We start from the raw sequence: 14,351 nt of genomic DNA on the forward strand, positions 1-14,351 counted from the left end.
TTGACTTGGCGGGTTACAATTGAGCTTTCTTAGTTGGGCAGAGAGCAGGAAATGGAGGGAATGCAGGACGTGTAAATGCCTGATGGAGCTGGTTTTTCGTTATGGACGGTGGTGTAAGAGACACTACCCTTGCAGCACAAGGCCAACAGCTGGAGGGAGGAGCATTCCCTTCTGTCGCTACTTTCCCGAGTTATACTTGATCACATAGCTCACCTTCCTTCCTCTCCATTATCAAATACAAGTCCTGGTAAAAGATTCAAAAGGCACTGTAGGATATAAATGTTAGTTCCCCACTTCTACCCCCAAACTCCTAGCATTTTGCTTACCTTTTTTACACAAAAGTGATCCTATTGTGCGTTTTTTCCACTTTACCGGGGGTTGTCTTCCAAAATCAATCTCATCCTTTTAAGCAGTTGCCTATCAGGTGTCCACTGACCAAATTAGGGACAAAGACAATGCAGTTCTTCAATCTGAACATTCATCAGAATCATGGAAGGGCTGGTTAAGCATTGTGAGGTGTCTAAATTACTGAGTTGCATTTCTAACAGGTTCCAGGTGATACTGATATTGCTGGTTGGGAACAACACTTTGAGAACCACTGCAATAATGGATCTTAACAGTAACTTAAACAAAAATCCAGAATAAAAACTGAAGGTGTGTGCGGGCAGCTATTCTTTTTTAATTTTATTTCAGAGAGGAAGTGAGAGAGATAGTAACATCAATGATGAGAATCATTGATGGGCTGCCTCCTGCACATCCCGCCCCCACTGGGGAGGGAGCCTGCAACCCTGGGCATATGCCCTTGATCCGAATCGAACACGGGACCCTTCAGTCCGCAGGCCAATGCTCCATCCACTGAGCCAAACTGGCTAGGGCGGGAGCTATTCTTTCCAGGGTGGTCCCTGAGGTCCGAAAGGTTGGCGACCGCTGCTTTAGAGAATATCCAACATATATAAAAGGGATAATAGAATTACTTAACTATCATCATGCCACTCCCAGTGAGATAAATGATTCAAAGCAAGTATAATTTATTGATACTAAAACTAAAAAGAACACCTTTACAGCAGAACTATACCTGGCAGTTAGCACCTTAACCAGCTGATCAAACCTGGTACCACCAGTAGTTTAGCAATCTGATATGTGATTCCAAAATGATGCATTTGTTGTGCAGATCACCTATATTCTTGTCAAAATGCAATTAACTATAAAGAAATGAATAAAATTCTTGCATTTGAGGCCTAGAAAACACTAAAAACAAGAAAACTGATGTCAGCTGGATAAGAAAAATACAACTAGAAATAAAAATAAAGTGAAAATTAGATTCTGTTCATACTAGTGACAGAAAACACTCTACTAAACTCAATAATAAACTTGACAACTCATCATGCAATGTGTTTGTAGGGAACCTGGTGCTAAAGCATTCATAGACAAAAAAACCCAAAAAACCTTGATAAGAAAAGTGCAGCAATCCTATATAAAACCCTAATATGGAAATCTACCGAAGAGCAGACCTACTGGTCACAATGACCACCAGGGGGCAGACGCTCAATGCAGCTGACCCCTGGTGGTTAGCCTGCTCCCACTGTGGGGAACACCACTCAGCCAGAAGCAGAGCTCACTGCTGGCTAGCACAGAGATGGTGGTGGGAGCCTCTCTTGCCCCGCTAAGGGCCCCTTGGGGGATATCGGACTGCTGGCTTAGGCTCCCTTTGGGGAGCAGGCCTAAGCCGGCAGGCTGACATCTCCCCAAGGGGTCTTGGACTGCGAGAAGGCGCAGGCCAGGCTGAGGGACCGCCCCCCCACCCCACCCCAGTGCAGGAATGTTGTGCACACTGCCTCGTTATATAATTAAATTCTAACACTTTAGTAACAACATATTTAAGTGCATGTGTTTGAAAATTGCCCCCACATATTTGAAAAATAGTGGTAGTCTAGACAATATAGTTTTACATTGTTTGTTGCAGGAAAAAACAAGATCAGGAAGCAATAGATGGACACTGATGTTTCAGTTCAGTTGGACAGGACTTTAATCATATGGTACTGGCATGAATAGGAACCCATCTAAAGAATCCTACCTCAAACCACAGTGATTAAAGATCTAAATAGGAAATTTTTAAAATTTTAGATATTTATGGTTTGGGGATGGAGTTGACCTTAACATTGAAAATCCAAAAGCAACAAGAAAAAAAAATTTAGTAATATAACTTTTAAGTGTGTGCATGGCAAAGGACAAAGTTAAAGGGCAAATGACAAACTGGGAAAGCCTTACAAATTTTAAGTTAGTAGACAACAAAAATTTATTCAAGTAGCCATTAGCAGTATAAATTAAAACAGCAAGCAAGGTAGAATATTTTTTTTTGCCAACTTCACAGAAATTGATGAGGATTACCTTTAGTTCTGGCAAGATTGCAAAGAAAACAAACACTTTTGCACATTGCTGATGACATTGAGAAAGTCCCCTGGCAGCACTCACTAGAAATGAGATTACACATACACTTTGGAGAACCCAGTGTACATTTAAAAAACATGGTATTTAATGACATTTAAACAGTATTGCTTATAGAGACAAAGAAAAAAACAATCTGAATGTCAACAGCAGAATGATCGAATACATTATAGTATACTATGGAATATAATACACAAATACAGGGTAAGGCCTATACATGTTGAACATTGCCGAGTATGTACAACAGTCCTATTTTTTAAAACATCAACAATTTACATGCATGATTATGTTTATAGAAATCATGAAAGGATACATCCCAACTGTTGACATCCTTCAGGTGGATGGACTGAGATGTAGGGAAGTTGGGGGAGGGGTAAAATAAAATTTTAAAGATACTTTTGTATGTTTGAGGAGCCCCATTTATTTTCTCAACCAATAAAACCAACAAACAAAAAGTCAAGCAGGTTAGGTTTAGAATATAGATTAAAGTTATTTTTTCCAGTTAAAGAGTTGACACTAAATTTGGTAATCTAAGAAACAGTGGTAAAAGTAGATTAGAATTATTGGAAGCAACCTTGGTAATCTAAGAAATAGTGGTAAAAGTAGATTAGAATTATTGGAAGCAACCACCAGAAAAACAGAAAACAGGGATTAGGAATGAGGTGGCAGACTTTTAAGTAGAACCAGGCAGGCAGCAGATGCTCCATGATCACTGGGCTTACATACAGTATGCTCTATGGAAGTAAATTTTGAATGCCTTCAAGTAAAAACCAGATACATAAAACAAAAACCATGTAAGCAACAGTTATATATATATTAGTTGGGTCCCCAAGTTAATTGAAAGCACTCTTTATATTCCCCACCATATATTTACCACACCTTTTAAGGTACCCTAGAGTAGAAAGTAGCCACATTCAAATGAATTAAGGTATAAGAAGTAAAAAGGACCACAGCTTTATTAAAAGTAAATGTAACATATAATATATACAGATAGCACATGGTGCCAATTGTATTTGCAGGTATTACAGTACTCCAACTCAAGTTCACAAGTTACACCTTTGCCACAGCCTTGGCTAAATCTTTAACTAATGCAGAATTTAGCTGTGCTAGAGTGCTGATCTTAGCATGCTTAGACGTGGCATACTTGTTCTTGATAGTCTGGAAGAGAAAAGCATAGTAATTAATGAAGGAAAAGAGGAAAACATAAAAAAATGCAGTGGTACAGGTATTCATGTAAAACGGGTGGGGAACCCTTTCTCTGCCAAGGGACATTTGGAAATTTATAACATCATTTGTGGGCCACACTAAATCAACTTAAAAATTAGCCTGCTCTATTTAGGCAAATATTTAATTAACTTACTCCTAATGCCTTGGCAGGGCCAGACCAAATGATTTTGTGGGCCTTACAGGGCTCAATGGCTGGACATTTCCCATCACTGACATAAAACATCAAGTCCTTAAAAATAAGCTATGCATTTGCAGGCATTAAGTCTTTTCATGCATGCACTTTGACAGGGAATCAAACCCTGACCTCTTGGTTCATGGGTCAATGCTCAACCACTGAGCCACACTGGACAGGCCATGAATTCTTTTTTTAATATATTTTATTGATTTTTTACAGAGAGGAAGGGAGAGAGATAGAGAGTTAGAAACATCGATGAGAGAGAAACATCGATCAGCTGCCTCCTGCACATCTCCCACCGGGGATGTGCCCGCAACCCAGGTACATGCCCTTGACCGGAATCGAACCTGGGACCTTTCAGTCCGCAGGCCGACGCTCTATCCACTGAGCCAAACCGGTTTCGGCCAGGCCATGAATTCTTATTTTCACTTTCCCCACAATATCCTAAAGTGCCACTGATTGACTTACCATGTGCTTTGTAAGCCCACAATTCACCATGACTATGTTCTTAGCGAGGTGTTGCATAACAAGGAGAAGTGATTCTTCAGTGTATGACAGGTAATGCTGTAGAACTGGTGTCTATGATAATAAGAGTTAATGTTAATAATGCTCATCAACAATGGTTTTCATAAAATTTCTAGATGTTATTCAAGAGTACGGTAGGAAGACTGATACTGTATGACTGCTTATTACTGAAATTTAAGACAAGCTTAAGACTAAGACCCCTTCTTCCCTAGGCACTCTTCTTTCATGCTTCTCTAAGATCCTGTCCTTAAACCTATCATACACTAACATGCTCAAACTGATACACTTCTTTAATTGTTGACGTATCCACCCCAAACCTAGACTTCAAACTCCTTGAGGCCCACTTTCTCATTCACAATTCTATTCCTAGGCTGAGGGTAGCACATGGCACATAGAAATAATTGTTTAATCAAGCAATATGAATAACTTCCAGTATGTCATTTTTCCTGCTTGTACTTCTCCATCTATAAGGAGTAGCAGCTGTTCTGCCTTTCTCAAGGGGATATAGAAAGATGAAATTAGGTAATTAAATGAAAGCATTCTATGAAGACTTCACAAACAGGATATCATTTTTAATCATTTCCTCCGTAGATGCCACATTTAGGAACCATCTGAATTGTCCTTTAATGAAAACAGTTCTGCATTCAGGCAAATACTATTTACAATGTAAAAGCTTAGGGCAACCTAGGTCTGTGGGACAGAGCTTACCCATTCACCATTATCAAGAATTTTCAGTGCTAAGCAAAAAGCTCCAGCTGCAATCTGAGAAGGAGGAAAATGCACCATATCATAGTCTAACATAGTTAGTTCCATCAGGTACTTGGCCAAGGTATGTTGCTCCACATCAACCTGGAACAAAATCCACACAGATCACTGAGCTTCTGCCAGAAAAATTTGCCTTGGCAATAACCAGTATGTACATAACCATAACTACAAATATTTGCCTATAAACTCAAGTGCGGTTACTCATGGAAGGCCTTAATAATATTAACATGTTAAGCGCCCTGTCAGTCACCGGTGACTGACACTATACTTTCTGTCCAGAAGACAATATAGGCTGGGCGCCTAACATGTTAATATACAGCCTGACTGGAAATAAAGAATATGTTTATCCCTTCCCCATGTAGTTAGGTCTAAGTTAGTTGAATTAGATCTGCTTGATCGGCAATATTCTCTAATATACCACACCAAAGGTTTCTCAAGAGATCTATACCTCTCCGATCTTAGATGCTCTCCGAAGGAAGTGCAGGGGTAGAGGGCGACCCAGGCAAAAATTTAAAGCTCTCAGAATCTTCATTTCCATCTGTCTGATTTGGAGCTTAGTGTAAGTGTTGTCAGTCACAAAGGCAAAGTCACCGATTTCTGGAGGGTACATTTCTTCATATTTGCTCGCAATAAACATGGCAGTGACACCAACCAGCTGCAGCATCTTCTTGGGCACAGAATTATTCTGCAATGGGAATTTCAACTGGATGAATAAGTAATATGTATTTGAAAAGAAGACAGAGGTATGAAAAAGGTGGGGAAGACAGACACCTGGAGGTGAGAACTCTCAATTATTGAATTATGCTCACCTGCATGAATCGGTCAATAATGGAAACAGTCATGTACATGGTCTCCTGCAGTAACCTGAATTTCATCTGAACCTGCACCAGCCAATCAATTAGGATGGCTCTCATATTTCCAGTGACTTCACGACCTAGTAGGTATTTTGGTCTGACTGCTTGCTCTTCCTGCAAAAGAAATGCTGATCATTATCAGAAGCAAGACTCCATGTGACATTTCTGACCAGAAATATTAGTCACCACATAATAGCTCTGGAGCATTTAGAATCTCTAGCAGTCCTTAGCTCAATTATTCATATGGCCACTACAAACAGCTCTATCACTGAAGAGAAAAAGCACACAAACATTAAGTAGAACAGTGTGACAATTTGTATTGGCTGATCTGAGTTCAGTTCACCATTGTCCCATATCCTATACCCACTTGTTCCCAAATAAAGATACTTTACTATCATTTCCAATCTTTTCTCCTAAGACTCTAAAACCCAGAACCTGAGCTTTATCAAGTAGAGAAAAATAGCAGCAACTCTCAGATCAGCTGGAACCCTGGTGCTACCATTCTCCTGCCCCAGGGTTTAAACCCCCAAAACACCCATCGATAAGGTGAAGAATGAATCAAGGTACAGCGCATACATTTGCTAAATCCACTCCTCCAAAGTTAGAACACGAACTTTAAGAAGGGAGAAGAAACCCAGAGCAGAAAGCTAGTCCTAGCAAGGAAGTCATCTTGCAGGACAATCATGCAGGAAATGGAGATGCCTCAAAGAAACAGGCAAGAGATTGAAGATGTTAATGATGCTAAGGGAAGAGCATGCATTACCAAAAACTGGAAAAATCTGGTAATGCATAGCCTATGTTAGCATACAGAATGTTTCCCCTTTTTGGGGTGGGGGAAGGGATAAAGGTGATGCCACTAATATTCATCTACCTCCTGTTATCCTCCTTAAACCCAGAGTTTGGGACTTGCCAGTTTCTAACTGTGATAGATATAAATATATCATCCAATCTGTGGAATTTGTTAGAAAGAGCCATGGTAGTATCTACTTTTACTTCAAACTATCCCTATTCAAAATGGCAAATACAGACTTCCTAAGTTTGTTTAGTGACTTTTTTTTATTCAAGGAAGGAGAATTTGAAAGTGGAATTTGTTAAATGTTTTTCTCACATCCAACTTAAATTATTGTAAACTATTAATAGAAAATACCTAATAAATTTAGATGCAGTTTAGAAAAAAAACCCTAAAGATTCAAAGATTCTAATCATAATACTGACCTCAACTTGTCTCAGATAAGTATAGATATCTTTCACATATTCACTACAAAGGTTTGGATCAGCTCCATCCTCTGCATCCACATCATTCACTGCAAGCATTACATCAGAGAAAGCCTGGCACAGATATTCTTCTGCAGGGGCACAGCCAGATGTTTCCATTGGGCTTGGAGAGGGAGTATCAACCTTGAAAAGAGAAAGACTTTTAAATTATTGGTACCAACTCAAGAGATCATTTGCTGAATAGTCATGTAATTCATTTCCTTAAAGGAAAAATACCATCTTTTTACATTTATTCAATATCTTGTTAGGAAGTGATTAATATGAAAAGTGAGCCAATTTGAAATCAGCAGAACCTAAATGCTAATAGGTAAAACAGAAAGCAAATTCATTCTGGACCTTCCTCCAAAGGAAATTGATAAGTCACAAATCTCTTTATCAATGTCTGTGAAGTTAATCCAAATGAATGACAAGTCAGTCTTTTCCTGTTTGTCTCAAAATACAGACTGCTTGTCACTGGAGCAGGAGTTCTGTCCTGACTACTAATTATTAATTGACTTTATTAATGATTTCCTTCAAATCCGTTACCTCACTGTTCATTTATTGAGCACTTTCTTCAAGCCAAGCTCTGTGGTAGGCACTGACTTTATGATGTCCTAATGGGGCTTTAAATTTAGAAGAGAGAAGTAAATGAAGCAAGGAGAGTTATTCTAGGAACAGTAATTGGGGTGGGGGAAGTTAGTTAAAGCTTCAGGAGTTAATTTTTGAGATGTTTTGAAGGCTGAAAAGATTACTAGCTAAATGAAAGGGAGCGGGAAAGGAAAGAATCAGTATGGGACTCAAGGAAACCTCAGGTAGTTTACTGCCAATTAAAGATTGTGCATGCTTCAGGTTTCATGAGCTAGGTCCAGAAGGTCAATACTAAGTCTTATACCCTTAGCTATAAGAAGTCAGGCTGAATGACATTTACAGATTTTCCCAACCGGTTTTACTAATTTTTTTAAAATAAGAGCTTCAGAATGCAGTTCATTGTAATTTCAGCAAAGCAGCCTCTTCCAGATGACCTGGTTTCCCCTCACAGTAAATACATTTATTTAATTCTTGGTTTTTGAGGCTAACTCATCTTTTTACCTACTTTTGGAGAGCTACATTTTCTTTCTGCTTTACACTATTATGTATTACAGGCTTATTAATATTTAACTAGTGAGTGAAAAAAAAAGATTCAAGAGAACAATCTATGTTTCAGTCAACAAATTTTGGTCAGAAATGACTTGTATCAAAGACAACTCAATCTGGTCCAGGCAGTTACTACTCAATACCATCAACAAACCGATTAAAAGCATAGGTTGTGCCCTAGCAGGTTTGGCTCAATGGGTAGAGCACCAGCCTGCAGACTGAAGGGTTAAGGGTTCAATTCTGGTCAAGGGCACAATGATTCTCTCTTATCATTGCTTTTTCTCTCTCTCTCCCTCCCTCTACCTTCCTCTCTGAAATCAGTTAAAAACAACAAAAATATATAAAAAGTATAGGTTATGCCCTGGCCCGTGATGCTCATAGTTAGAGCATGGGAAGGGTTGCAGTTGGATTCAAGGGCAGGTATCTGGTTGCAGGTTTGATCCTGGCATGGTCAGGTGCATCTCTTTCACATCAATGTTTCTTTCTCTTTTTCCCCTTCTCCCCCACTCTCTCCTTCCTTTCTACGCTCTAAAAATCAATGGGAAAAAAATACTCTATAGTGAGGATTAACAACAATAAAAAAAGCACAAGTTGTGAAGCCAGACAAGCCTGGGTTTGAATCCAATTATGTGCCACTGATTAGACATGACTCTATCTATAAACATGCTTATCTATAAAGCAGAATACTAGCTAATAGAATTAACGCATTTAATGTTTAGCAGAGTACTCTATAAATGTTACTATCACCATTTATTCAATTGCTATTCCATGCATTAGAATATCAAGTGAGGTTTGAAAGAAACAATCAACAGACTCTAAAATAGTAAAATAGGTTTACCAGAATAGGCTCAGGCGAAAGTTTTTCTTCTTTAACAGGCTCAGGCTCGGGCTCCCGCGCTGGTTCCGGCGCAGGCGCGGGCACAGGCACAGGCACAGATGCAGGCTCCAGTGCCTTTTCCATAGGTTTCGGTAGTTTTTTAGCAATAACTTTTCCAGCAGCTAATGTTTTTGCCTCCTGTAGATGAATGGGAGAGAATGAGTGTTTTTCTATCCAGGGTCACAGCTGGAAAGTGGACTTTTACAGACACGTTGAACTGGGAAGGCAGGTACCTTTTTCAGAGGCAGCTTGGCCTGGGGCTGTTCACTGACATTGTTAGCGAGGTCTCCAAGGGCTGTCCTCGGCCTCAGCCCGGCCTTGGAGGCTGCAGTAGTGGCCACGGGCACGCGCTTTGCGCCTGCTATAGTGATCTTCGCCTTATTTTCGGCATTAATTTTCGTGTTCTGAAAGAAGCAAGACAATTGGAGAGCTGGCCCAGACAGGTTAGAGTAAGTCGGGGGTTAAGAGGAGCCCAAAGAGAGGCCCTTAGGACGGAAGTCGGCTGAGAGCCAGAGGAAACCCGGGTTGCAGGGTCTGGCTAGGACTGTGACAAGCCCGTTTCCTCTCGTACAGAGGGATGGCCGATGAGTCCCGGCTGGCCCTAAGATACCAACGGCTTTGCATTTGAAAGGAAAGAAAAAAGGTCTCCAATTGCCGGCACCTTCTCTCTCTCCGGGAAGGGAGTCAACACAGTCGGTGGGAGCCCACACAGGGAGCCTCATCACCTTTTACTTTGTTTTTTTAATATATTTTTTATTGTTGGTAGTATTTCCCCACTCCATCACCTTTTAGGAAAGGTTTCCCGACGACCCTCCAACAGCCGCCCCCTCCCCCAGTGTTTATCCAAGGCCCATCCAGATCTTTGTCACCTTCCTCTCTCCGTCGGTCGGATCTCCAAGCTCCCCCACCAGGGGCCCACCGACACCCCTATCCTCCTCCCCAAATCCCTGCGTGGTCCGCTCCCGCCCGGGGGGCTCCGGCAGACAAGATAGGAAGGGAGCGCGCAGCGAAGGCCGCGCCCTCCCTCTCGCCGTCCGCAGCAGCTCACTCACCCTGGTGACCCGGAGCGCCATGGCTTCCTCTTCACCAGGCCGCAGCTCAGCGGGAGAAGCAGAAGACGGGAGAGCCCCCAGGAGCGGGGGACCGGGACCCAACACAGACCAACAGCCGTTCTGCCGCAGCACGCCGGCGACGCCGGGCCCAGCCGCGGATTTAAACTTCGCACCGCTCTCTCCTCATTGGCCAGTTCGTGGCACTCGCTCCCTTCCCATTGGCGGATGCCGGTTCCCGAGAATGCGTTTCCACGGCGATCCCGCGACGGAGTTCGAGACGGGGCGGGGCCAGAGCGAGCGTGCGCCGTCGCTCGGTCGGGCTCTGCGCCTGCGCCCTGCGCCCTGCGGCCAGGCCAGGCGAGGCGAAGCTTGTGCGCCACCAGGTGTCGCGGAGGGGCCGGCCGTGTGGCCTCGGAAAAGTGACAGTGGAGCAGCCGCAGTTTGAGAAGCAAGAGAAACAGTATGTTTCTAATCCTACTTATTGTTAACACACTTTCAATATAATGTATACCGCCTCTCTCTCTCTCTCTCTCTCCCCCCCCCCCCGCTCTCTCTCGCTCTCTTTCTCATATATATAGTGGTGTGCAGCAGTGCAGATGAGATGAAAGACATTGGAAAGGGTAAAATTACAAAAGTCCTGTAAACCGAGATAAGGAATCTGGACTATATGTGAAGTGAAAGCCTTTACAGGTGTTTTTTTTTAATTGACATAAATTTGTTTAAATGTTTTTACTGATTTTTTGTTTTTAGAGAAAGAGTAAAGGAGAAGAATAGAGAGGGGGGAAAAATCAATGAGAGAGAAACATCAATGGGCTGCCTCCTACACACTCCCCACTGGGGACGAGCCCGCAACCTGGGCATGTGCCCTGACCGGGAATTGAACCATGACCTCCTGGTTCATAGGTCGATGCTCAACCACTGAGCCACCGTGGCCAGGCTGGAGGGTTTTAAACCGAGGTGTGGCATAGTCTATCTTTCAAAAAAATAACCTTAATCACTGTAAGGTAATATATGTAAGTGAGAAGGAGGAGGAGAAACAGAAGAGAAAGTGAAGCAAGGGGAGCCATGAGGAGGCTATTGTAAGAGGCCAGGCAAGAGACGATGGCTTTGATGGTTCTGGTAGGGCTACAGAAAGGGATGGGTGCTAGAAATAGTTTAGAGATAGACTTGCCCCGGCCTGATGGCTTGCACGGTTAGAGTGAGAGAAAAAGGAATCAAGGATGACTCAAGTTTTGGCCTAAGTAACTGAAACAAAGAAGACTAAAAGATGAGCAGCTTTTAAGGGATAGCAAGTTTGGGGTAGGAGATTAAGATAACAGCCAATGAAATAGAAGCAGTAACCAAAACATTAATTAAAAAAGACATCATTCAGCATGATTTACAATAGCCAAACTGCAGAAGCAACCTGTGTCCATCTTCCACCGATAGACAAATGGATAAAGATGTGGTATATATGTATACAATGGAATATTAGCCATAAAAAAAGAATGAAATCTTGCCACTTGCAAAAGCAAGGATGGACCTAGAGGGTAGTAGTATGCTAAGTGAAATAAGTCAGACAGAGAAAGGTAAATACCATATGATTTCACTTATATGTGGAAGCTAAAAAAAACAACAAAATAAATGAACAAAAAAAACAGGAACAAGCTTATAGATTCAGAGACTAAATCAATGGTTGCCAAATGGGAGTTGAGGGGAAGAGGGAAAAGGGAAAAGGGATTAAGATGTACAAATTGCCAGTTATAAAAAAGTCACGGAAATGCAAAATATAGAATAGGGAATATAGCCAATATTTTAATAACTATGTATGGTGTCAGATGGGTACTAGATTTATGGGGTGATAATTTTGTAAGTCATATAAAGGTCTAGCCACTATATTGTACAACTGAAATGAATATAATACTGTATGTCAACTGTAATTGAAAAATAAAAAAATATTAAAATGAAAATAAGGAGAAAAAAAAAAGACTGAGAAAATACAGGGAGGAAATTAGAGAAGTAATACAAGAAAACTTCCCAAACCTGGAGGACATGAACTTCATTAATTCATGTCTGAGTGGTGTGTATAATAAGTGAACAAAAACTTATTCCATGGCACACTGTGCTGGCATATAATATTAAGAATAATACCAGGCAGATGTGGGTCAGTGGTTGAGCATTGACCTATAAACCAGGAAGTCACAGTGTGAACCTGGTCAGGGCATATACCCAGGTTATGGGCTCAGTACCCAGTGTGGGGAAAGCAGGAGGTAGCCAATGATTCTCTCATCATTGATGTTTCTCTCCCTTTCCCTTCCTCTCTGAAATCAATTGAAGTATGTTTTTTAAAAATGTTCTTGCCCTAATGCCTAGACCTGTGAATATGAAAAGACCAGATTAATTTACCTGACAAAAGAGGCTTGGAAGACCTTGAGATAGGAATTACCCTGATTACCTGGGTGGGTCCACTGCAACCACATGAGGCCTTAAAGGTAGGAGAGGATGGGAGAAGAGGTGGTCAGAGAAAGATGCAACAGGTGAAGAGGCAAGAGAGATCTGAAATGGGAGAAGCGTATGTCCAACTGTTGCCGACCTTGAAGATAGAGGAAGGAGGTCACAAGCCAAGGAATGTAGGTGGCTGGTAGAAGCTGGGAACACCAGCAAACAGGGACCTCAGTCCTACATCCACAGGACTGAATTCAATTAGCCTGAATGAACAAGGAAATGGCTTCTCCCCTAGAACCGCGGTTCTCAACCTGTGGGTTGCAACCCCTTTGGGGGTCGAACGACCCTTTCACAGGGGTCGCCTAAGACCATCGGAAAACACATATATAATACATATTGTTTTTGTGATTAATCACTATGCTTTAATTATGTTCAATTTGTAACAATGAAAATACATCCTGCAGATCAGATATTTACATGACGATTCATAACAGTAGCAAAATTGCAGTTATGAAGTAGCAATGAAAATAATTTTATGGTTGGGGGTCACCACAACATAAGGAACTGTATTTAAGGGTCGCGGCATTAGGAAGGTTGAGAACCACTGCTCTAGAAGGAAATGCAGCTCTGCAGCACCTTGATTTTAGCCCCATGAGACCCATACTGGACGTTTGGTCTTCAGAACTGTAAGTTTGTGTTAAGCCACTACATTTGTGGTAAGTTGTTATGACAGCAATAGTTAATACAAACCATTTTCTGTGCTTGATCACTATAGTCTTCTCTGCTTTTGAATTTCATATACAGAGAATCATACGGTATGAATTCTTATGTTTGGCTTCTTTTCATTATTTTTAAAAATCTTGATGAAAGTATTACATATGTCCCCCTTTCCTCCCCATCGACCTCACCCAGCCCACCCCAACCCCCTGCCCCAGGCCCTCACCACCCCACTGCCTGCGTCCATGGGTTATGCATATATGCATACAAGGTCTTTAGCTGATTACCTCCCACCCACCTACCCTCTCCCGTCTTCCCTCTGAGATTCTGCACTCTGTCCCATGCTTCCATGTCTCTGGATCCACTTCGTTCATCAGTTTACTTTGTTAATTAGATTCCACATATGAGTGAGAGCATGTGATACTTGTCTTTCTCTGACGTATTTTCACTTAAAATGATACTCTCCAGGTCCCTTCCATGTTGTTGGCTTCTTTCACTTAACATGTTTTTGAGAATCACCTATATTGTTTGTAACAGTAATTAAAAAAACAATGGTTGAGTAGTATTCCATTATGAATACACTACACCTCCTGATGGACATTGGATTATTTCCAGTTTTTAGCTATCATGAGTACATTTTTAAAAAATATATCTTTATTGATTTCAGAGAGGAAGGGAGAGGGAGAGATAAAAACATCAATGAGAATCATTAATTGGATGCCTCCTGCACGATTGGGGATCGAGCTGTGCCCTGACTGGGAATCAAACCGTGACCTCCTAGTTCATAGGTCGATGTTCAACCACTGAGCCACGCTGGCCTGACCATCTCTGAATTAATATAATATAGTGGGTATTTTAGGGGAGAATCATAATCTAAATTTAAAGTAAAGCCAGGATTCTTT

General features: G+C 41.5%; 1 protein-coding gene across 1 annotated transcript; it reads right to left on the reverse strand.

Moving 5' to 3' along the window:
* Positions 1 to 3,368: 3,368 nt before the first annotated feature.
* CCNB1 (cyclin B1) lies at positions 3,369 to 10,479 on the reverse strand. The gene is made up of 9 exons (XM_059694440.1): positions 10,309 to 10,479; positions 9,490 to 9,660; positions 9,218 to 9,394; positions 7,207 to 7,389; positions 5,947 to 6,105; positions 5,586 to 5,822; positions 5,081 to 5,221; positions 4,316 to 4,426; positions 3,369 to 3,603 (listed from the first exon to the last, which is right to left on the reverse strand). The coding sequence occupies exons 1-9, from the start codon at positions 10,327 to 10,329 to the stop codon at positions 3,496 to 3,498; spliced, it is 1,308 nt and encodes a 435-aa protein (XP_059550423.1). The 5' UTR covers positions 10,330 to 10,479; the 3' UTR covers positions 3,369 to 3,495.
* Between the last annotated feature and the right edge of the window lie 3,872 nt (positions 10,480 to 14,351).

Source organism: Myotis daubentonii, chromosome 4, assembly GCF_963259705.1.
Source record: "Myotis daubentonii chromosome 4, mMyoDau2.1, whole genome shotgun sequence".
NCBI lineage: Eukaryota > Metazoa > Chordata > Mammalia > Chiroptera > Vespertilionidae > Myotis > Myotis daubentonii.

Excerpts from the sequence above, each read along its gene's own strand:
- CCNB1 (XM_059694440.1), bottom strand. The coding sequence starts at position 10,329 with ATGGCGCTCCGGGTCACCAGG. Across the intron at positions 9,661-10,308 it reads TGGCGCTCCGGGTCACCAGG|AACACGAAAATTAATGCCGA; the intron begins GTGAGTGAGCTG and ends TGCTTCTTTCAG. Across the intron at positions 4,427-5,080 it reads TTCTTGATAATGGTGAATGG|ACACCAGTTCTACAGCATTA; the intron begins GTAAGCTCTGTC and ends TTATTATCATAG.